The 23,595-nt window shown below is 48.8% G+C and overlaps 1 protein-coding gene across 1 annotated transcript; it reads left to right on the forward strand.

Moving 5' to 3' along the window:
* Positions 1 to 2,721: 2,721 nt before the first annotated feature.
* Positions 2,722 to 12,478, forward strand: LOC114485345 (coiled-coil domain-containing protein 60-like). Its single transcript, XM_028486603.2, has 6 exons — positions 2,722 to 2,792; positions 5,179 to 5,241; positions 5,898 to 6,020; positions 7,975 to 8,106; positions 10,098 to 10,287; positions 12,097 to 12,478. Exons 1-6 carry the CDS (start codon positions 2,731 to 2,733, stop codon positions 12,196 to 12,198), a joined length of 672 nt encoding a protein of 223 aa, XP_028342404.1. The 5' UTR covers positions 2,722 to 2,730; the 3' UTR covers positions 12,199 to 12,478.
* Positions 12,479 to 23,595: the final 11,117 nt, after the last annotated feature.

The following is a 23,595-nucleotide window of genomic DNA, read 5'->3' on the forward strand; positions in this document are numbered from 1 at the left end:
CGGCTGGGCCCGTGAGCCGTGGCCGCTGAGCCTGCGCGTCCGGAGCCTGTGCTCCGCAGTGGGAGAGGCCACAGCAGTGAGAGGCCCGCGTACCAAAAAAAAAAAAGAATCCTTTGACATTTCAAGCCGGCAACCAATGTAATTGGCTCAGAGAGTCAGACTTGAACCTGAGGTGTCCTGCTTCAGGTGGAAGGCCCTGTCCCCTGGACTTCTGACCTCTAAAAGCCTCAGGGAGCACGCAGGCTAGAGCCGAAGTTCCCTTTCCAAGTGTGGATCCCTCAGAGTAAGCAGATGACTTCCTGAGACTAAATGAGGCACTGGAGAGGTTCATCATCGCCTTCAGCCTCCTGGGATGCCGGCTATGACTTACTGGTTATTGTCATTACCGTAATTACGGTTCACCAAGCGCGTTCACATGCATCACACCCGCCTCTGCTTGTTAATGACGAATGGGCTGCCGCTGCCTCAACTCACATCGGGGCTCTGGTGGGTGGCGTTGAAGGCTCTCGGAGACAATGTTGGCCCTTAAGGCCCTGGTCGCTGCGCCTGATTTATCAGCGTTAAAGCCAGATGACAGTGATGAAGCATCAGCTCCAAGAGGCTCCTTCCTTTGCAAGAACTCAAGCCATGAATACTGGCTTTGGAGTCAGACCGACATAGGTTCAAAACCTAGCGCCTTTGAACAAGTCCCTCAGCCTTTCTCTAAACCTCAGATTTCTCATCTGTAAAATGAGATTGTGTTTCATCAGAGCACTGGCGGTGGTACCAAGTAGACTAGGGTCAATCTCCATTTCCGTGATTTAATTGCTGTGTGCTGTTGAGCAAGTTGCTTCACCTCTCTGAGCCTGATTCCAATTCTGTACAATGAGGCTCATTAACAACCTATCCCAAAGGGCTGTAATGAGAATTAAATGGTAATTTCCTAGTAAAGTGTTTTTATTGTTGTGGAAATAATGTCTACATCACTGAGTCATTTGAAGCATTTAGTGAGATAATGCATTTAACATATTAGCATGTGCCTGACATACTGTAAGCACACAAAGATTGGTGACAGTGGTGGTGGTGGTTGTTACTTTTGTTTCACGTACAGCATCCTACGGAACCTTTGCAGCCACTCGCTGAGACAGGTTGATTAACCAGTACCCAGTACCATGGTCCCATCTCACAGATGGAGAAGGATGGCCAGGAGTGACCCGCTTCAGGTCCTCAAAGACAAAACCACACAAGAACCTGGTTTTCACAGAACTCATCACGTGGCCTCTGCATTCACTTTAATGATAAAATAACCATGGTTACAGTGCAAGAACCTGTTGAAATTTCCCATCCTCTTCAATTCCTCCGGGAGAAAAATCTCCCTAATCCCTTGCTAAGGCAGCAAATATTGAAGGCTTCTCTGTGAAGCTGCCCAGAGACAGTCAGGGGAAGCTGCAGATTTTCTTTTGCCCTCCTCACTTTAAAAATGTAGATTCCTATTTCACTTTAGACAGCAAGTCTGCTCCCTTCAAGACTGACGTAGAATTCTGGGGGTTTTAGGAACCCCTGAAAGCCTTCTCTCCCAGCCCTCAGCCTCAAGGGCCAGACCGCCCTCTGGTCACCTGTCTTAGGGCATTTGGGCTGGTATAATAAAAATCCCATAACCGAGTGGCTTGTAAACAAGAGACATTTATTTCGCACAGTTTCTGGAGGATGGAAAGTCTGAGATCAAGGTGCCAGCAGATCAGCGTCCAGCAGGGACCCTCTTCCTCATAGACGGCTGCCTTCTCACTGTGTCCTCGCGTGTAGAAAGAACAAGCTAGTTCCCAAGGGCCTGTTTTATAAGGGCTTCAATTCCAGTCGTTAGGGTTCCACCCTCATGATCTAATCACCTCCTGAAGGCCACCACCTCCTAACAGCATCCTCTTGGGATGAATCTGGGGGGCCATAAGCATTCAGACCATAACATCGCCTAGGAGGATGAGATTTTCTTAAAATCCTCTAGCAGTATTTTACAGATGTCCCTGAACATCAGAATCAGCTGAGGCGCTTGTGAAAACTACACATTTCTGGTCTTCTTCCCAGACCCACTGAATCAGAATCCTTAGAGGAAACTGCATTTTTTAACAGGCACTTCAAGCAGGCATTATTTCACGGTATGCCAGGAAATGCTCAGGTTTTCAAAGTATGCTCTCTGCACACCTGCATCAGAAGTCTCTGCGTGTGTGCGTGTGTGTGCGTGTGTGTGTGTGTGTGCGTGTGTGTGTGTGTGTGCGTGTGTGTGTGTGGTTTTTTTTTTTTTTTTTGGCGATACGTGGGCCTCTCACTGTTGTGGCCTCTCCCGTTGCGGAGCACAGGCTCCAGACGCGCAGGCTCAGCGGCCACGGCTCACGGGCCCAGCCGCTCCGCGGCACGTGGGATCCTCCCGGACCGGGGCACGAACCCGTGTCCCCTGCATCGGCAGGCGGACTCTCAACCACTGCGCCACCAGGGAAGCCCATGTGTGTGTGGTTTTAAATGCAGCTTCTGGGGTCCCACTCCAGGCCTGGTGTATCCAGATCTCTGGGAGTGTGGCTCAGGAATCTGCATTCTCATTCTGAGCAATTTTTCCAGGTGATTCATGCCCTCCTGTAGAGCCTAGGATCCCTGCTCTAGAAGGAGAACTCTCCATTCTCCCACGGATATTTAGTGCCTTGGGGAGCGTCATTTGTTCAGCGCCTTATTAAGTGACTCATCTTGCTTTGCAGTATCTTGTCAATGCTCAGACAGAACAAGAGTGATTCTGCCTATAAAGACATGCAGACCACCCGCAAATCAAGGTAGGAAGGCCTGGGGCCCTAGCACAGAACTGCCTCTTTCCTTTTTACTCGGGTGACTTGTAATGGGGGAGGTAAAGGTCTGCCCCCGATTCATTTCTTCATCTACAGACTATTCCTCAGTCCCCGCTGTATGCCAGGAACTGTGTTCAGCTCTTTAGAGATTCAGCAGCGAGCAAGACAGAAGCAGTCTGACCACATGGGTGGATCCCACTGTCTGGTCTGGGGTCATAACTCCTTTTGTGTCATAGATTCTTTGACCATCGAGGAAGCTTGCAGACTCGTTTCAGAAAAAAATGCTTTCAAAGGCAGACTCTAAATGACAAAGGTTTACAAAGAAATCTATAGTAATATCGATTACAGTATTACAACCAAACATGAGCTATACAGTCGTCTGTGAGCTTCTTCAGCAATACCTTATACAATAAGACTTAGCAGCAGGTCTAATAACTCCTGTAATTTTGGATTAATGTCAAGTGTAAATGATTTTTCAAAATATCTCCCACAATTTTAACGTGATGTGTAAAAATGGTGATTTCCATTTCTGTGAACGGCTAGGTAAAGGTCTAATGGGAGAGTCATGCATTTATCAGATAACCCCACAGAGGTAGCTGTATAATCATGACTGTGGAAAGCATTCTGAAAGACGATTATGGAGGATTTGGTCAGTGTTGAGCACCAGGGTTCGAACCAAGGCTGAGCTTGACGTTTAAGCTGAGACCTGAAGGAAAAAAGAAGAATTAGCTAGCCCATGGCTGGGAAAGCTGGGATCTGGAATCTGCATTCTCATTCTGAGCAACCTCTCCAGGTGATTCCTATGCCCTTCCCCCTGTAGAGCCTACGGTCCCTGCTCTGGAAGGAATAGTAGGAATAGTGTTCTGAGCAGAGGGATAGCATGTGCAAAGGGTCTGAGGCAGGAGGAAGCTTAGAGGCACTGAGCAAAGACCAGTATGGCTGCAACTCAAGGAGGGCCAAGGAGAGGGGAGACTGAGACAGGCAGAAGGGTCTTTTGTTGTTGTTTGCTTGTTTGTTTATCACAGCTAATAGCACCGCTTCCTTCCTCTCCTGCCTCCCTGCCAAGTCACACTGTCAGCCCTAGAAGAGAGCCGTCTACAGGAGGAAGGTCAAAGCCAGCCTGCTCCCCCAAAGAATTCAGCAGCAGAGGTTGGGGCAGCTGGGTGGAATCCAAACACATGGCCTTCTGGGTAGTATTACTAGGGCTCTGCTTCCCAGGAAGGTGGGATAGGGCTTGCTCCATCACCTGCCAGTCCTAAGGTCTCTAGGTCTAGTCCAATGAGCCTCTGGGAAAAGCAGAAGAGGCCGGGCCCTCTCCTATGGGGAGTGGTCTGGGAAATGGCCTGAGGAAGCCCCGCCTGCCACAGGGCTGGAAGGGAGGGGTTAGCCACATATCACAGGGAAAAGAAAAACAGTCTTACCCTCTAGAGTCACACAGATAAAGCCGTCAAGTCAGTTTCTCAAATGTTCAGAGAAACCAAGGGAGGCCGCGTGTGAGAGAAGACGCTGGACTCTGATGCTAAAGGCCCAGGTCCCTGAAGGAGGACCTGGAAGGATGTATGGGGGGATGGGCACGGGCAAAGAGCTTCACCCCCACCTAGGGACCCTAGCCAGGCAAAGTCACCGGAGGGAGCAGCTGCTGAAGGAACTCACCCCCCACACCCCTACCTAGAAAGGGTCAGATGACACCAGGAGTTGACTGATCACAGAGGAGGAGACCGGCGGTCCGGAGCAGAGGGGCTCTTCCAGAGCCTGGGCGAAGGCAGTGCCAGGCTTGGGCTCCGAACCCAGCTCTGCCCGCCTCCAAAGTTGAGTGTGGTGGGTGCTCAGCACCAGGGTGCAGTTTAGAGAAGAGAAGCCTTGAAGGAGGAGGCGGCCTGGGGCCGGGAACACCACAGACGACGTGCCCAGGAGGTCTCGACCCTCCCCTCAGCAGGTCTGCACTCAGCCCCGGGGTGAGCGCTGACAAGTGCAGAGAGGAGGGTGGGAGGGCCCGAAATGAACCTGTCCTCCGGATGGAGAGACCGATTTGATACAGATGAAGCTGGGGTCCAGAAAATGTGTCATCCCAACGGTATGCAGAGGCAAGAGGCCGCAGCTGGCCTTGGAGAGTCAGAGCAAGGCCGAAGTTGCTCTAGGCCGTGAGACAGGGTGGGATTTGAGAAGAAACCAGGATTGTCCAGGCAGTGTGTCCGGTAGGAGTAAAGACCAAGACGTGGGGAAAATGCACACCGAGTTCTGTTTCTGATGCCTCGATTAGAACCACCGCCCTCACCTGAATCCTGGCGGCTAGCAGGTGTCATGGGGGCCCTAAAGTCGCCCTTTCTGGAAAAACAAGGCTCCAGGCAACTTGAACCCAACCTTTGTGTTTCAGTGACAGATCCAGCAGTACAAGTGGAGACAGCCACTCCCAGGCGCTCCAGAAGAAGTCGAAAAGGTAGGCCAGCTGGGCAGCGGAAGATGCCAGGCAAGAGGGACCGTGGCAACTCTCCATCTTCCCAGGGGTGTAGAAATAACCCGGTGCACACCAGACTCCCTGAAGCCATAGACACACCTGAAGGACAAAGGACTCCCGGGGCAGGGGGCTCATGGCCAAGGTGCTGAGCAACCAGACAGACAGCGGCAACAAGTTCTTCCTTCACGCTTGGCGCTGGGCAAAGCATTCTGTATTCATTATCTTGCGTATCCCTCAAAACCAATCCTATGAGCCAGGGGTGCTGTCCCATTCTACAGAGGAACAGACTGAAACCTGGCCAGGCGAAATGTCTCGCCAGAGGCCACACGGCTAAAAAGTGGTGGCACGGGAGTTTGAACCTGAATCTCCCAGCTCCATCACACCGTCCTTAACACTAGCTGGGCCGAAGAGACCAGATGTCTCTCTCTGGGCTTGTTTAATAAGGCCTGACCCACCAGCCTGAGGTTTTCGGGAAGATCTATCTTTCCTACCTCCGGGGGAGTCCTGAAGGAGGCTCCCGTGAGAGTGGAGAACCTGGGTGGGGATTATTGCAGAGCACCTTGGGGCCCGGGGAGGCCAGCCTCGTGGGTCTGTCCCTTGGGCTCCGTCCCCCAAGCCCTTCTCATCTGTGTCCGCAGCCGCACCAACCGTGACATCATCCACTGCAAGAGTGGGGTGTGTAACGCCATGAGGGCCAAGTTTAACAGTGTGGCCCAGGAGGCTGGCCTCTGTCTACAGGACAAGATGGAAATCCTCATGAAGTAAGGGCACACATATATCCATTCACTCAAAGGACATTCATCTGGCACTTACTCTGTACCCACCAGATGCTAGGAGTTGGGGTTATAACAGGGAACAAGAAGGACCTGTTCCCTGCCCTCAGGGAGCTTGTAGTCTCCTGGGAAATATGGGCAGAGACAAGATAACGGAATTGATAAATTTATAGGTACAAATTATGATCATTGCTATACAGTAAGAGAACAGGGTTCTCGGAGAGAGAGAGAAACCATGGGGTCCTAATGCAGGTTGGATAATCCAGGAAGACCTCTCTGAGGAGGTGATGTTAAGGCTGAGCCCTGACAGATGAAGAGGAGCTGGTGGTATGGTGAGAAGGTGGAAAGACATTCCAGGCAGCAGGAAAAGTACATACAGACTCCCAAGGTAGGAAGGGACATAGAACATTTGAAGAGGAGGAGGAAGTGGTAGGTGAGCTCATGCACAGCCATAAATGTCATGATTAGGACTTGGAACTTGACTTTCCGAGCAGCAGCAGACGACTGGAAGCTTTTCTTTTCTATTCTAACAAGCCAGTCACTGCCTCCCTCCCACCTGACCCCTTGACTACGGTGGCTATTTACCCCAATGAACTCATCCGTTCAGCGAAGGTTTCATGATGACCCTTTGCCCTCTCACCCTCTCAGGGTGGAGGGACCAGCTGCTCTGGGCCACAGGTCCAAAGTTGATTTGCCCCTACCTCCTGGGAGCTTCCAGTCTAGTGAGGGAGACAGACAAATAAAGAGGCGATTACCACACAGGGTGATGAGGGCCAGCGTGGGAATAAGGAGGGGGCTAAGGGAACACAGAAAGGTCCAAGGGAAATCAGAAAGGATTTCCTGGAGGAAACAGTATTTTCAGCTTAATAAAAATAGGTGATATTTCCAGGGCACTTACTATGTACCAGACATGGGTGTAAGAGCCTTGTTTTTAGTACTTGGGCCTCACAACAGTCCTGTGGGATAGGTGCTATTATTAGACCCATTTTACAGATGAGAAAAGTGGGCTCAAAGGTGTCTCTTGTCGACGGCCACGCAGTGGTTAAGTATTAATAGTAAAGGTGGCATTCAAACCTAGACCCTCACACAGGAACAGCAGGAGGGAAGAGAGTTCCAGGGAAAAGCAACAGCAAAGTCCCAGAGGCAAGAAGGGGCACAGTGGGCCATAAACTGCCAGTAGTCAGGTGTGCTGGGGCTTAGGTTGTTTACAAGGTAAGCAGAGAGATAGACAGAGGCCAGATCATAAAAGGCCTTCCTAACCCAGCTGTGGAGGTTGAACTTTATCTCAAGAGACTTTGTTCATGAGCCAAACCATAAAATGCTGGGAGGAAAGGGATGGAAAGGATAGAGATGAAGCTGGAAGATGATGTAGGGGCTGAATAATCCAGCGCCTTGGAGGGTAAGTCACTCAGAGGACTTTGCTCTGAGTAAATGGGAAGCCATTGAAATTCATAATATATAGGTGAGGACATGGTTATATTTATAATATAGTCTCTGTGGAGAGATAGGACATATACACCAAATGATAAAGGGAATGGGGAAGAGAGGAGCCAACATGAGTTAAACACCTACTGCGTGTCTGGCACTAAGTGCAGCGCTGTACACACATTGTCATTTCCTCCTCACCACTGGGATCTAGGAATCATTATTACCCTTCATTTTACAAAGGAGAAAGCCGTGTAAATACAATCAAAAGTAGGGAGAGAATGAGGGCTGATTAAAAAGTGACTGGATTTAGCGGGGCTTGAGCATTTCAGGACCTCGGAGAGAGCTGTGCGCTCTTGTGCCCAAAGCCAGCTTGTATATTAGAGTGGCTGCGAGGGTTAAGAAGGACCGCAAGAAGGAAAAGGTGTTTAACTCAGCTCTCAAAGGGCAGCTAGGACGGTTAAAGGAGAAGTGTATCTGATTCTTCTTTCTCTTTCTCATACAACCTGTGATGCAGGCGCCAAGAAGAAAGAGGTCTCCAGAAGTTCCGTTCTTTTGACCTTGTCTCAAATTTCCAAAAGGATGTAGCAAAAATGAGACACCACATCTCCATGGTAAAAGGAGATGCAGAAGAAATTGCAGACCACTGGTAAAGATCCTGAGAGCCAGATAAGACAGTCCCTGAAGTGGGCAGTAGTGTTACAAAATAACATTTGATCCCATTATCCTTCAAGACACAGAGAGGCGTCACTCCAGAACTGTCCTTGGCCACCAGTACCAGCCCCCCCCGCCCCCCCCGCCAAAACCAGGCTATATCCAGAGTACAACCAGGCAAGAACCCCTCCGTTCCTGAACTGCAGATAATCTACCCAGCTGTGTTCTCCATATTTACCTTGTTTGATTCAGCTTGCAACTATGGAAGTCCCATCCAAGCTGTCTCCTAGAAGAGAGGTAGAAGAGGCAAACCAATCTGAAAATTCTACAGGTTCTGAGGTCTATGGGGGGAGAACTATATTCCTCCAAGTAATTTAACTCTTAAAGATACAAAGCCAGACAGGCAGGCATATCCCAGGACCCCTGTGCCCCAGCACAGGGATGATAATAAGTACAACAAAAAGCAATGTGAATTGAGTGATTACTGGATGGCAGACACTCTCCTAAGCAATTTTCATAAATTATCTATTTTATTCCCCACAAAAATCCCAAAGGGTACATATTCACCCCCCACTTTACAAACAAGGAAATGTTAGGATTTAAACCTCTGTCTGACCTGTCTCTATGCTTAGCAGCAATATAAAATTGGAGTCTGATTTCCCAAAGCTCCATCCTGTCAGGGTGAGTAAATCAAGATCTACGAATAAGATGGGAAAGCCTAAAAATGTACCCAGAATCCCTTCAACAATTTTAATAATGCAGAGTGGGAGCTTACAAAGAGACATGAATAAATATATAAATATATATCACAAATATAAAGCAGTATGAGCAGCCGGAATGTATGATGGAGGATCAAGTTCTTCAACTTTTTCTGCAATCAGGGAAAACCTTTTTTTCATGAGATACCACTGCTGCCGTCACCCGCACCTGAACCCCCAGGTTAGAACCTACCTTGTTCCCACCATCTCAAGGGTGGATTCCCAGACTACCTTCACACGCTGTCATCATATTAATAGAGATTCTTGAAATACACAAAGCTGTGACTCCTGCTTACTCATTATCAGGGACATGGAAAATACACACACACACACACACACACACACACACACACACACACACACAGCAGCAGCACCTTGTGTGTGAGAGCCTCTTGCATCCTAGGAGGTATCCCACAGGTGTGTCTGTGTCCTCCCTGGCTTGATTAACTCTCAAAAGAGAAGCTTCACAGCCGCATAGCACAGGGAGATCAGCTCGGTGCTTTGTAACCACCTAGAGGGGTGGGATAGGGAGGGGGGGAGGGAGGGATACACACACAGCAGCAGCACCTTGTGTGTGAGAGCCTCTTGCATCCTAGAAGGTATCCCACAGGTGTGTCTGTGTCCTCCCTGGCTTGATTAACTCTCAAAAGAGAAGCTTCACAGCCGCATAGCACAGGGAGATCAGCTCGGTGCTTTGTAACCACCTAGAGGGGTGGGATAGGGAGGGGGGGAGGGAGGGATACGCAAGAGGGAAGAGATATGGGGACATGTGTATATGTATAACTGATTCACTTTGTTATACAGCAGAAACTGACACACCGTTGTAAGGCAATTATACTCCAATAAGGATGTTAAAAAAATAAATAAATAAAAAATAAAACCTACAAAAAAGAGAGAGAAGCTTCAGAATACCAGCGTTCTTCCTTTCTTCTAACTTTTCGCGTCTGCTTGGTAGAAGAATCATAAATGCATCACTTTAAAGCATATGCCCTTAATTTTTTTAATGTGATGCAAATCATGCTCCAGCTTTTACTATCCATAAAAATAAAGACTTGCCTGATCTGTGGGCACTTTACATTGAGGGGGGGAGGAAAGTCCCCCTGATAAAGAACGATGCTGCGCTGGAGACATCACATGAGTGATAGAGATAGTGGAGATGGGACCCCTGTGGTGCCCAGACCCATCTCCCAGTAGTTTCCTAACTGACCCTCTCCTCTTGGAACTGAAGGTACTTTGACCTGCTGTCCAAACTCCCCGAGGATCTGAAGAATTTCCGCCCTGCCAAAAAGATCCTGGCGAAACTGCAGAAGTTTGGGGAAAATCTGGACCTGAGGACCCGGCCGCATGTTCTCTTGAAGGTGCTGCAGGACATGAGGGTCTGGGAGCTGTGCTCTCCGGACATCGCAGTGGCTATCGAGGTACTGACCACTTCCTTTCCCCTCGCAGTGCCTCCGGCACGCTCATTCATTCCTCTCTCCACATCCAGGCACTGTTTTAAGTTTTTCAAGTTTTAAAAAGACATAAAGGCCTTCATGGAACTCATCATCTAATAGGAGAGGGATTGTCACGTGACCTTGGTGGTTCGACTCCAGGGGACAGTAAATTCTGTGTAAACGGTGCCCCCTGGAAACTTGGAGGTTTTGGAGAGACATAAATAAATGGACATGTGAATACAATAACTGGCGACTTTTAAAATTGTGGCCCGCGGACTTCACGGGGGTACTCGTTAGAAACGCAGACTCTCGGGCTCCAAACCATGCCTAACCAGCTCAGGAGCTACATTTAAATGAGATGCCAGGTGACTTGTATGGACAATGAAGTTTGAGGAGCCCTGATTTAAGGTAAATGTAGAGGAGGCTTATCGTAACTAGAGCCACTGGGGAAGACGACTTTAAAGCTGAGATCTGAACAATGTAAAGGCAGCACCACGAAGAGAAGGGGAAAGAGCAGGTCAGGAGGAGGGAACAGCTGGTGCGAAGGCCCCAAAGCAGGACGGAACTTGACCTGTTCAGCGGCAGTCAGTGGGTTTGGGAGGAAGAGAGCAGGAAGTGCACAGTCCCAAGGGGACTGAAGGGGTCAGTCCGTGCAGATCTCTGATGGTCAAGTTGAGGATTTAGGTCTTTATCTGGAGGGGGCTGAGGAGCCACTGAAGGGTTTGCAGTAGTGGCTTACCTTCCCTACCCAGCCTAGAAGTTCCTAGCGCTCTGTCCCCTTAGAGCATCAAAAGGGGTCAGCAGATGGGGGAGGGGGAGGGCCCACACTAAGGTATTAACAGGGGTCAGTGGAGTCACTTCCTTAATTTTATCTGATGGCACATGTCCACTTTCATAGGGCTTCCAGTGCCTCAAGATGAAGAAGTGACTCAAGTGGTAGCATTCTCAGTCCTCTCGGTGTTTTCATGAGAGGCTGGCCCTTCCACAGGCCGACCTGGCTTGTGTATATGGGTGCAAGGTCAGGAGTCGGGGAGGGACGAGGACCCCGTGGACAAGTTCATCTGCCCAGACTCTACTCCCCACATCCTGGGAAGCACTTTCGGGGGAGGCTCTGGCAGGCTACTCCAAAACTAAGTCTAGGGCATCTGTCCACTTATGGGGTCTGCATTCCCCTGCCAATTGTGGAGGCCGTGGAAAAGGCAATCGCTGAGTGGGTGAGAGGGGAGGGGGCCTGGATGCTCCCCTTTCGCTGAGCTGAGTCCATGGCCCTAGCGAATAAAAGTGAGCATGCTCTTCTCCCACTGAGAACATCACAGAACTTCTGTTAACCTGGATGTGGGAGTCTCTTAACCTGGAATCTACATGAAACACTATGTTTTGTGTCTTAACCCTTTCCTGGAAGCAAGCCCGTAGTTGTCCTCAATTCTCGAAGGGGGCCTATGAACCCAAAAAAGTTTAGGGTCAAATGACTTTTAAAAAAGATACTCAGGAGTAGAAAAGAAAGAAAGATGCAGACAACTGGGTTTTCCTGTTCTCCCCAAATTTCTTGGGGTCAATGGTGACAATAAGGGACTTAACATTAGCCTGCTGAACCGGGAAGCTGGAAAGAGACCCTTTTCTTGAGAGAACCATCCCCAGCATGATGCCCCAAGCATTATGAATGCCTGAAGGGTTGGAAGTATCCTGGGGCCACAGCCTCAATCACAAATCTTCCAGGATCTTGCTGGGGAGGGCGGGGGCATGGAGTCTAGCCTTCAGACCAAATCTGAGGCTGTCACTGTGTCTTCCCCTCAGTTTGTGCGAGAACACATCATCCACATGCCTCGAGAGGATTATATCAACTGGCTGCAGGACCGAATCAACGTCCCCGTCCGGTCCCACAGTGCCCAGATGTAGTGGGCCTGGGTTGACCAGCGATCCCAGTGGAGGAGGGCTGTCTACACTGTGCTCCTGTTTCCTATATACTCTCATGGATACTCATTATGACCTAGTAGGGTCATCTGGAGACCAGATGACCCTGCCGACGTTCTAGAGGGAGCTCCTCCCAGGTGGGAGCTCCCTTCTACCTCACACCCCAGCCTCAGTCTCCCAGCCTCCGTTCCTCATTGGTCTAGCCTGACTCTACCTGCTCCCTCTTCAGGATCCTTTACTCTATTTCTCCTCCTCAAATTCTAGATAATAAAATTGAGTTGAATGTTTGATGTTCGGCTGGGACAAAGTTGGAGCTGTGGAATTCGGGCGTGGTATTCAGATCCTAATAAAGACATACAGTTATCATTTATTGAGTTTTTGTTATACAACAGGCCCAGTGCTGGGTGATATTATTGCCTAATAATATCATTTAAATCTCACCATTACTTGGTTGAGTAGGTACTAATGTTATCCCCATTTCACACCATTGGAGCTAGAGTGTATTTCTCAGCTTTGTATATACTGTCCTGGATAGAGACGGGTGGGTGGGTGGATGGATGGGTGGATGGGTGGATGGGTGGATGGGTGGATGGATGGGGCATTTCCCAACAAGGCAAATAGTGTGCCAGAAAATCTCATTCTTAAGAGTCCTTGTAATATCTTGTGCTGGTTTTGGTTGTACAAGGAAGCGTAACTTCCTGTCATCTCAAAATGTGTGTGGGCTCATTGCCATTTAACCTCTTTTCTCATCTTGATCTTCTGCTTCCCTACATTCTCACTAAGTTATAGGACCTGTAGTCATTTTAACTCTGTCACTGACGGCCAAGCTCAATTAACAAGGAAACAACTGGACTTGATTTGCGGTTATCCCCGATTATCAGAACACTCATATGGGCTGGAGCCCAGCATCTCTCCGTGATCCAGAAGGGTTGGAAAGGAAGAGAGTGGAACTGGAACTATTTTTCTGTCTAAGAAACATCTCACTCATCCGTTCACCTGTTCATTTATTTACTCATTCATTCAATGAACATTTATCAAGAGCTCAATATGCATCAACCAAGTTCTGGGTTCTGAGGGTAGCAGTGACCAAAGCAGACAAGGCTCCTGATCTCGAGAGTTTACATGGAGTCAACAAAGGCTGACGGGGAGGGTAGATGGACCGCATGACACCCACATTGATACCTTTGTTTAGTGTGACTCTGTGACAGCCATCAGGGTACAGAGGTGAGATGCAATCTGTAAGGAGTCTGCAAAGTTAAGAGATCCTAAACTTCTCTGTATTAAGTAAGAATTGGGCTGAGGGGCAGCAGAGAAGAAAGGAGGAGGGCAAAGGCCTAGAGGCAAAAAGAAGCTTAATGTCATCTGAGGAGCCAGAATAGCACGCGTCTGGCTGGACTGTAAGATCAGGTTGGTAGCACAGAGCAGGGAAGGGGAGGAGAGGGAGTCTGGGGAGGGAGGTGGAAGCCAGATTTTTAGATGCCTTCTAGGCTATGGGGAGCCATGGAAGGATTTTCAGCAGGGGAATAATCAGATTTGCATTCAGGAAAAAAAAGACCCCTGTGTGAGGACGAGGCAGGGAGAAGGGCACTGAGATAAGGCAGTGGTTGGGGGGAGATATTAGAAGGACATTTAAACGGTGGAATCAGCAGAAGTTGGTGTGGTGTGTTACAAGTGGACGGAAGACAGGAATGTCAGGGATCGTGTCCGGTTTTTCAGCTCAGAGCACTGGGTGGAGGATGATGCCTTTAACGTACCAGGAGGAGAGGAAGAAAAGAAGGTTCAGAGCGAGAAGGTAAGGAGTTGTTTTGAGCATATTGAGTGGGAGGTGCTTGCGGGACAGTCGAGTCGGGGGACTTAAAACTCAGGAGACAGGGTAGCGCTAGGGATAGAAACATGACACCAACATCCTATGGGCCATGATTGTTAAAGCAGGAAGTGGGAGGAGAGGCTGGAAGAGGAGAGGAGAGGGAAGGGCTTGAGGACCCTTGAGGGTCACAAAAAGCTTCAGGCAGCCCACTCACAACCTAGCATTGACTGAGGGACTGCTTTGTTCCAGACACTGTGCAAAATGCTTGCCATGTATTATTTCATCTTCGTGATCCTGCAAGGCAGGGCTCACCTGCTTTACAGATGATGCAATGGAGCCTCCAAAATGTGTTCTGTACTCAGGTCCAGCTGACTCTGAATTCCCTCCCTTCTGCTGCCCTCTAACCCCCCAGCCCTGACTGCTTGAGACAAGAACGTCATGAAAGCTATCTGGCTTTTGGAATCATGTCCCAGGAACAGCTCTAATGATGGGGCTTCCTGGCATTTCATTAACTTACATTTACTCTGCATTCTGCGGTTTGCATCTTACTTGATGATCACAGCATCCCTCTGTTGTGGGCATTGTTATAATCCCCATTTTACAAGTAAGGATGCCAACACTTACAGTCATTTGCCAACAGTCACATAGGCAGCAGGTGGCAGAGCCAAGTCCAGAAAGTGTCTGTCTGTCTTGGGCAGGGGAGATGCTGGAATGACAAGACTTACTCCACCCTCCTGCTTGCTACTCTCTGGGAAAGCCTATTGCTAAGCTGTAGCTCCATCTAGTGGTGTATGTTAGTATTATGCTTCCCTCATGCTCTCCAGCAAAATAAAACCTGCCAAAAAGGAAGAAAGCAAGCATTAACAGCTTAGGCAAGGAGTATTTATTCAAACAAAGGAAGGTCTTTTACTACTAAAATAGATTAGGGACCGGGAGGAGGCAATACATCACCTCCCAGCTCCCAAGCTCAAAAAATATTTCTCAGGGAGAAACATTTTTGCTGTGAGCATTTTCATCAGAATCATAATTGAGCACCTACTGTATGCCAAGCCCATGCCAGGTGGTCCTCTGTTCCACTGCTCTGACTGAGCCACCTGCGTGGTTATCATGAGAGTTTTTAAAACCGCATGTGCCCTGAAGAAGCTTTTTCTGTGAAGGAGCAGATAGTACATATCTGTTGCATATTCTTCTATACGTGGCCCTTTAAAAAATGTAAAAACCTTCTGAGATTGGAGGTCACACTAAAATAGACTACAGGACAGATTTGGACCATGGGCCAGAGTGGAACAGAGGGATGGACATGGAAAGTCATCCAATAAAAGTCAACCCCTGAACTTGCGTTGGAACTGGTGACAACAAGGAGCTTTCTGCTGGCATTATTGACAATAGGGATAAAATAAGCCTACAGCGGGGCTTCCCTGGTGGCGCAGCGGTTGAGAGTCCGCCTGCCCATGCAGGGGACACGGGTTCGTGCCCCGGTCCGGGAAGATCCCACGTGCCGTGGAGCGGCTGGGCCCGTGAGCCATGGCCGCTGAGCCTGCGCGTCTGGAGCCTGTGCTCCGCAACGGGAGAGGCCACAACAGTGAGAGGCCCGCGTACCGCAAAACAACAACAACAACAGCAAAAAAAGCCTACAGCTTGTGAAAGCCACCACACGGACACTGCCAATAAAGAGAGGAAAACAAAGCTGAGAAGTGCAGTGAGAGAGACACCAAATCTTGGTTACACCATGGGAGCATCTGGATCTAGCCAGACCTTTGAACTTTTGAGTCATGGGGATAAAGCCTGCTTCAGCCAGATTCAGTTTGGTCTCCTTCACTGGCAACCAAAGGGTTCCTGATTAAAAGAAGAAACGGGATCCGTGTATGGGTGTGGCCAAATTCTAGACAGCCCTGAAGAAGGGCCCTTCCTCCTCCCAGGGCTGGTGGGACAGTAGAGGGAGAGCCTAACATCAGATACGTTGTGCAGGTAAAGCTCAGAGAAAATGCTGAGTTAAACCCCACAGCACCAATCAAGACACAAAGGAAAGACTAGGAACACAGATGTTTTATCACTCAGCTTTGCAGCAGGTGTGAAAGTGCCAGTTTAGCTTTAAAAGAGCACAAACACACATAAGGTAGGGGTTGTGATCAGAGCCAACCCTCCCGTATGTGACAGGAGATGCTGGATAAGTGAAGTCCCCAGCTCCGTGGTCTCCAAAGTGTGGGGTGAGGGGCTGGAAGGGGTGGCTGTGCACTAGATGATCCATTAGGGAGAAGAAGTATCGGAACTTAGAGTTATCTTAAACTAAAGTCTATTTTAAGCATTACTAGTAATTTAGATGTGGCTTGACCCTGGAACCTTCACTCAGTCTGTACTGAGAATGGCTCTGTGGGTCTGGTATCAGTCAAGCCAGGAAACGCAAGAGGAGAGGAGGGTTCCACAGTATGAAATGGTTCATCAAGGCATCATTGTCTTCTCATCCTCAGTCTTCCAGTAAACTACAATACCGCTTCTTTTTTTCTATTTTTAATTGTCTTTTGAGATACGGTTGACATATAACATTGTATTAGTTTTAGGTATACAGCGTAATGATTTGATATACCACGGTAAGTCTAGATGTCATCCATCATCACCTCACACAGTTACTTTTTTTTTTTTTCTTGTGATGAGCCCTTTTAAGGTCTATGCCCTTAGCTACCTTGTCCAATGTGGTAGCCATCACTTGCTTGTGGCTACTGAGCACATGATATGAGGCTGGTGCCGATTGAGCTGTGCTGTAACTGAAAATATACTCAGGACTTTGAACATTTAGTATGAAAAAAGAAATGTAGACTATCTCATTAATATGTTTTAATGTTGATTACATGTCAGAAGGATAATATCTGGGATATATTAGGTTAAATAAAATATTGTATTAAGATTAACTTCATCTTTCGTGTTACTTTTTCTTCTTTTATTGAAGTAAAGTTGATTTACAATGTCGTGCCAGTCTCTGCCGTACAGCAAAGTGACTCAGTTATATATATTGAATACATTTTAAAAAAAATATGTATTTATTTATTTATTTTGGCTGCACCAGTCTTGGTTGCAACATGCAAGATCTTCGTTGTGGCATGCAGGATCTTTAGTTGCAGCATGCGGGATCTTTTTAATTGCGGCATATGAGATCTTTAGTTGCAGCATGCATGTGGGATCTAGTTCTCTGACCAGGAATCGAACCTGGGTCCTCTGCATTGGGAGCACGGAGTCTTACCCACTGGACCACCATGGAAGTCCTACAATCTTTTTTTAAATATTCTTTTCCATTATGGTTTATCCCAGGAGACTTGATATAGTTCCCTGTGCTATACTGTAGGACCTTGTTTATCCATTTTTTGTTTTACTTTTTTAATGTAACCCATAGGAAACTCAGAATTACACTATGTGGCAGGCATTATGATCCTATTGGAGTAGAGGGCTTGAGACTGAAGGTGAGAAGACCAAGGAGGAGACTTTGGAAATCCCCAGGAGAAATCAGGAGAGGATGAGACATCCCCAGGCAGTGGGATGGGGACAGAGAATAAGGGGGAGAAACTCTGGCTTCTGCTGTAGGATGTAGTGTAGTGTTGTAGTTGTATTGTTGTAGGATTAAAAGCATGGACTCTGGGACCAGATAGCCTGGTTCCAGACCTGACTCTGACACTTATCAGCTGTGAGACCTCGGGCAAGTCACTTAACCTGTCTGTTGTGCCTCGGTGTCCTCAATAAGACAGTGTGGGTAGTAACAGTACTCGCTTCATAAACTTGCTGTGAGGATTTAATGAGTTCGTTCACTGATTCTCACCCTTGACTGCACATTTGAATTACCTGGAGAGTTTTTAAAACTCTTGCTGCGGGCTTCCCTGGTGGCGCAGTGGTTGAGAGTCCGCCTGCCGATGCAGGGGACACGGGTTCGTGCCCCGGTCCGGGAAGATCCCACATGCCGCGGAGCGGCTGGGCCCGTGAGCCATGGCCGCCAAGCCTGCGTGTCCGGAGCCTGTGCTCCGCAATCGGAGAGGCCACAACAGTGAGAGGCCCGCGTACCACAAAAAAAAAAAAAACCTCTTGCTGCCCAGAGATTCTGATTTCACTGGTGCAAGGTATGGCCTGAACATCAGGACTTTTAAAAATTGCCCAGGTGGTTCTAACATGCAGCAGAGTTTGCGAACCATTGAGTTAGTGTACAAAGACGGCTTAAAACACCGGCACAGCGTGACCCGGATTTCAGTGTTTGCTGCTATTATACTTTTAACGTCTTGAATAATTCATAATATGTTTATATTATGGTAACAATTGAGAGCCTACTATGTGCCAATCATGTCATTGCAGGAGCAGGGCATCTTCCAAGTCTATTCACAGAGCTCACAGTGAGTGTTTCGATACGTCCTCCCTGGCAAGTACAGGTGCGCCAATCAGAGACCAAGGTTGGATCTGGCGGCTCATTCAGCAGTTCCAACTTCTCAAAGCCTCGGTTTGAGAAGTACAGAAGTACAGTACAGCCCATTTCCCAAAACACTTAACTCCAACAACGAGGTTTTAGTGTTTGGCAACATAGAAGCAGAATGCACTTAAGCCTTGAAGCTGGAGCCAAATGGAAATGGAGTGAGGTGAGGCTCTGTTTGGAGTGTGGAATAAAGCCATCTGTCTCAGGCCCCCACGGTGGGAGATGCTTCAGTGAGAACTGGCTGAAAATGGTGAGGGAACTTCAGAACTCAGCTTGTCATCAGAGAAGGAGGCGTGGCTGAGACGAATAAGGACAGAAGGCAGAGAGGTACTGAAGTCACGAAGAATGACCCTTCTGTCTTGGACAGAGCTGCAAGAAGAATCAAAACTCTCTTCTTATTCAGCAGACTTATAGTGAGCACCACATTGTCTCTAGGCACCATGGGTGCTGATTTAAATAATAATCATTGTTAACAGTTATTGGGCACTTACATGCCAGGCGCTATCTTAAACACCTTGTATGCAATATCTTTTTAAAATATAACAATTCTATGAAGAAAGGGTTATCATCATCACTCTTAATGGGAAAGCTGAGGCTCCGAGAATTGCAGCAAGTTGGTTGCAACCGACAGAACTCAGACTCACTTAGACTAGAGAGAAATTTGTTGCCTCAAGGAATGCAATGAAGGATTGAAACAGCAAGCTATGGTACGGACAAAGATGCATCTGGATCTTTTGATGCATCTGGTACCAGGGGCCCTTTCTCTCTGTGCCTCCCCTTTTCTTCTGTCTGTGCATCAGCCATATGCTATCCTGCTGCATGCCATCCTCTTAACGCAGATGGCAGTATGGTTTCTGGCCTTCCCAAGGCTGCTCTCCTCTGTTCTGGTTTTTCATATTCCAGGGAAAAGCTCTAATTGACCCAGCTTGGGTCAGGTGTCCACCTGGGTCAGTGCAAGCTTGAGCCAGGGAGGTGACAGAGATGACGGAAGGAAAAGGACAGATCCCAGAGGCATCATGCCTTCAACACACTGGAAGCAACCTGTGTGCAGTCATAAGGGTCATATAAGTATGGTACAGCCTATCTGAATAATTGCTCTACATCCATAAAAATAAAGATGCAGATGAATAAGTAATGAAACCAAAAGATGTTCACAATATATTAAGTGGAAAAAAAAGGTTACAATACAGAATGTACATCATGATCCCATTTTCAGGTAGATGATATATAGTTAGATCAGGAGGGCAGATACTGAGGGAAAAAACACCTTGAAAAAGCACACACGTGAAAATGTGAATAATGACCATCTCTTCTAAGCTAAACTCCCAAGAAGTTACTTTCCATGCTCTATTTTATTTTCGTTGCCCTTAACGCTTTCTGAAAATGTCTGATCCATTTGTTTGTCTGTTTATAAATTCCAGGAAGGAGGGAGTCCTTCATTCTCCCTCTATTCCCAGAACCTAGAATCAAGCCATAGGAAAAGCTCTATAGATAACCAGCGAAGTTGCTCAGTGATGACATCCCACTTTTTTTTCTTACCTATTTTTAAAAATATATACAATGAATTCATAAGAAGAAATAGCAAAGAAGCAAGACATTAAAAGGCGTCATTCTCACCGCTGGCAATACTATCACCACCACCTCCACCAACGCCACTGGTTCCTTGATCATGGCCGTGGTCCCCAGAAGGACCTCGCAGTCAGAGGCTAACGCCAGACACCACTAGCACAACGTCAAAGCGCTTTGCTCAGCCTGTGAACCCACCCAATGCCTCTCTCGCCTTTCTCCAGCTTCCTGGGTGCCCACTTTGTCCATCTGTGCCCACTCGGTACAGGGGATGTTATTAACACCATCACACCCCCACAGACTCAGGAGCCCAGAATAACCTGCCACCGGTAGGGCATACACTCAGAAGAATGTTTCCAGGAAGAGGAGGTCACCAATCTGTACCCACGCTCGTCCTATCCTCAACCCCTCACCTCCTTTGCCCCCAGTCCTGAGGACTATGAAGATCGTTATGAAACACCAGAGCTGGCTAAGGTTGGAGAAGGCACTCAGGCTGTGGGCACGGAAAAGTAAGAATGAGGGCAAGTAGACCGCTTGCTCTGACCCTTCGGAGTTGGGCCCCAACAAGGGTCCTCCTGCCCAGTGTTGTTCGGGCCAATAGAAGCAGACTGAATTCAGTTCAGAAACAAAGGAAAGCTTTATTCTTTGATCAAATAATGGAGAGGTGCCACCTCGGCAAGCTTTCCCGGCAGCCCGCCAGGCCGTGGGCGGGGCTGCTTTATAGGGTCCTGGGCAGCGGAGGGGGCGGAGTTCTCGCAGGTCGGGCGCATGCGCTGCTCAAGGCTCCAGACCTCAGAGCCCGGGGGCCGCAGCCCTGCACGCGGCGGGCCATTTCACTCCGGGAGGTCCTGTCTGCAGTGCCGGGAGCACGGCCTCCGCACGCAGCCCCCTACGAGGAAGGGAAGCCAGACTAAGCACAAAGGAAAAAAGGTTAGACTTTATTATCATTTCCTGGGAACTGTTCATGGCCTTTGCGAGCGGCAACCCCCTCGTCTTGTCTTTCGTCCGGCTCCTAGTTGTCAAGGGGCGCTGGGCGTCTTCTGTAACTGCCTCCTGCTGAGGCTGGGCGTCTTCGTGGCCTGGGTGGGGGAGCAGAACTCCCCCAGCCGCCTTTAGATGTATCTGATGGTCAGCAGGCCTCGGCCCTGACCGTTCGCCCCTGAGCGACGCCCGTTTGTCTAACCTCTTGGAGACAAAGGACGCCAGGCAATTGAGGGTGCGTGGCCCAAACGTTAGCAAGAGCGTAATGGCCACATGTCAGACTTTTCCTAAAAATGAAGCTCTTGGTCTTCAGCCTGCAGGCCACTGTGCCTGATGTGGAGGCTCGGTCGGGGCGGACTCTCCCTGGTCACACTTTGCTTGTTTTTCGGAGGAGAAGCTTCGGGTCAGAGAGAGGTTAGCGCGAGTAGTCAAGGGGGGCCGTTGCCCCAGGTCGTCTCTCCGGAGGTTGGGGATCGGGGTCCTTTTCCCTCCAGCGTGATGCCCTCCCGTTGTGACCCCTGCGACTTAAGGGCGGACGGGTGATTAGGGTCACAAGTGGGGTCCGTCCACTTGGGGGTGAGCTGGACTTGCAGGCCGCCGGTTTTCCAGGGTTTTAGGTGCACCCAGACTCCTGGCTGGAGGGGGTGCAGGGCCAGGTAGGTGGGTGAGTGCGGGCAGCACCTGGGCACCATATTCAATGAGGGCTTTCACGGTTTCTCCCACCTGGAGGGCCCACTTGAGTTGGTCCATTTCAAGGGGGCTCAGGTGTCCCTTCTCTCAGGCGTGGGGAATGGGCCTACCATCCGTGAGTTCTAACGCACTAGATTTACCTTATCCTTGGGGCTAACTGCGTGCGAGCCGGGTAGTTGGAAGCAACTGAATCTAATTTTCTGGAGTCTTCTGGCGTTCCTCAGCTGAGGTTCGTTTTCAGGTCTGATTGGATCTCTCTACTTTCTCGGATGATTGGGGTCTCCAGGCTGAGTGCAAAGTCCATTTTATGCCCAGGGCACTGGTTATTCACTTCATCACTTGAGACACAAATGCCGGACCATTATCACTTTGTAGGGATCCTGGGACCCCAGACCTAGGGATTATTTCTTTGCCTTAGCTGCTTCAGCTGCCATTTCAGTTCTAGCGGGGAGTGCTTCTATCCACCCGGATAATGTGTCTATCAGCACCAAGAGAGCTACCTGAAATTACCAGGTACTCTGAGCCTGACAGTGAAATCAAAATCTTTCAATCTTATGCAGGATATGTTCCTCTGGTCTGAATGGGTCTTACCTGGAGGCCTCTGGGGGGGTCTGGTGTTGGGTTTTTCATTGTGCAGATGGGGCAGGTCTCAACTCTCAAGACCGATTATACCTTTCGTGCCAGGAGTTACCATGACCTCAACTAACCAGTTATAAAGGGCTTCCCTCCCATAGTGGGTTACTTGATGAGCCTTCATGATGGCTTGACAAGCTGCGGCTTGGGGGAAAGAAGTATTGTTCATGTTCATTAACTAGCCACCCCCATCTCTATTGAAGCCCCATTTTCGGGCTTTGTCTAATTCTTTCTTTGTGTAGTTTGGAGACTAATTGAATGGATCTGGCCTTTGAGGTATGAGGGGTAGTTGCCAAGTTACTGGTTCTAAGGCTGCCCTTTAGGCAGTTGCATCAGCCTTGTTGTTTCCCTTTATTACCTCTGCACCCGCTTTTGGTGACCCCTACAGTGAATTAGTGCCGCCTTTCTTGGCATCTGTCCTGTTTCTAAGAGCTTCAGTAGGCTTAAGCCATGCGTCACCTGTTTATTCTCTGCAGTAGGCATACCTCTTTCCTTCCAAATAGCCCCGTGTGCGTATAGGATGGCATATGCATACTGGGAATCTGCGTAAACATTTAAGATCTTCCCTGTCCCGAGCTCTAAGGCTCGGGTGAGGGCTATAGGCTTGGCTTTTTAGGGCAGCAGTCCGTGAGGGTAGGCTTTGTGCCTCCGTGACTTGGGTCTGGGAGGTCACTGTGTATCCCACCAGCCTTTTTCCTTCTCTCAGAAAACTGCTCCTGTCTATGAACCATTCCTCTTTGGTGTTTAGTACAGGCTCCCTTCCTAGGTCGCAGTGACAGGAATAGATCATATGTATGGTTTCGATATAATCGTCCTCCAAGTGGTCCCATTTCTGTGGGTAGCGGGGTGGCAGGATTTTGCGTGTGACAGGTTTTTGTGGTAACTGCTGGCTTGTCTAAAAGCATAGCCTGAGCTTGGATCAACCTTCCGGAGGATACACATTCTGTTCCCTTAGAACTTAACCAAAGCCTGAACCTGGTGTGAAGTCCAGGTTGACCAGACATTAACTTTTCAGCTTCCTGTAGCAGAGTTGTAGCAGCTGTCACTGCCCGTGGTCAAGGAGGCCACCCCTTAGCAGTTTGATCTAATTGTTTAGAGAAATAAGCAACCACCTGAGTAAGGGGTCCTAGGTTTTGAGTGAATACCCCAATGACAATTCCTCTTCTCTCATGGATATGAAGGTTCAGAGGGTTAGCTAAATCTGGGAGGGCCAGGGCAGGGGCCTGAACTAATTGCTTTCTCAACTTTTGACAGGCCCCTT

Source organism: Physeter macrocephalus, unplaced genomic scaffold (assembly GCF_002837175.3).
Source record: "Physeter macrocephalus isolate SW-GA unplaced genomic scaffold, ASM283717v5 random_1586, whole genome shotgun sequence".
Lineage (NCBI taxonomy): Eukaryota > Metazoa > Chordata > Mammalia > Artiodactyla > Physeteridae > Physeter > Physeter macrocephalus.

Excerpts from the sequence above, each read along its gene's own strand:
- LOC114485345 (XM_028486603.2), top strand. The coding sequence starts at position 2,731 with ATGCTCAGACAGAACAAGAGTGATTCTGCCTATAAAGACATGCAGACC. Across the intron at positions 2,793-5,178 it reads CAGACCACCCGCAAATCAAG|TGACAGATCCAGCAGTACAA; the intron begins GTAGGAAGGCCT and ends TTTGTGTTTCAG. Across the intron at positions 6,021-7,974 it reads AAGATGGAAATCCTCATGAA|GCGCCAAGAAGAAAGAGGTC; the intron begins GTAAGGGCACAC and ends CCTGTGATGCAG.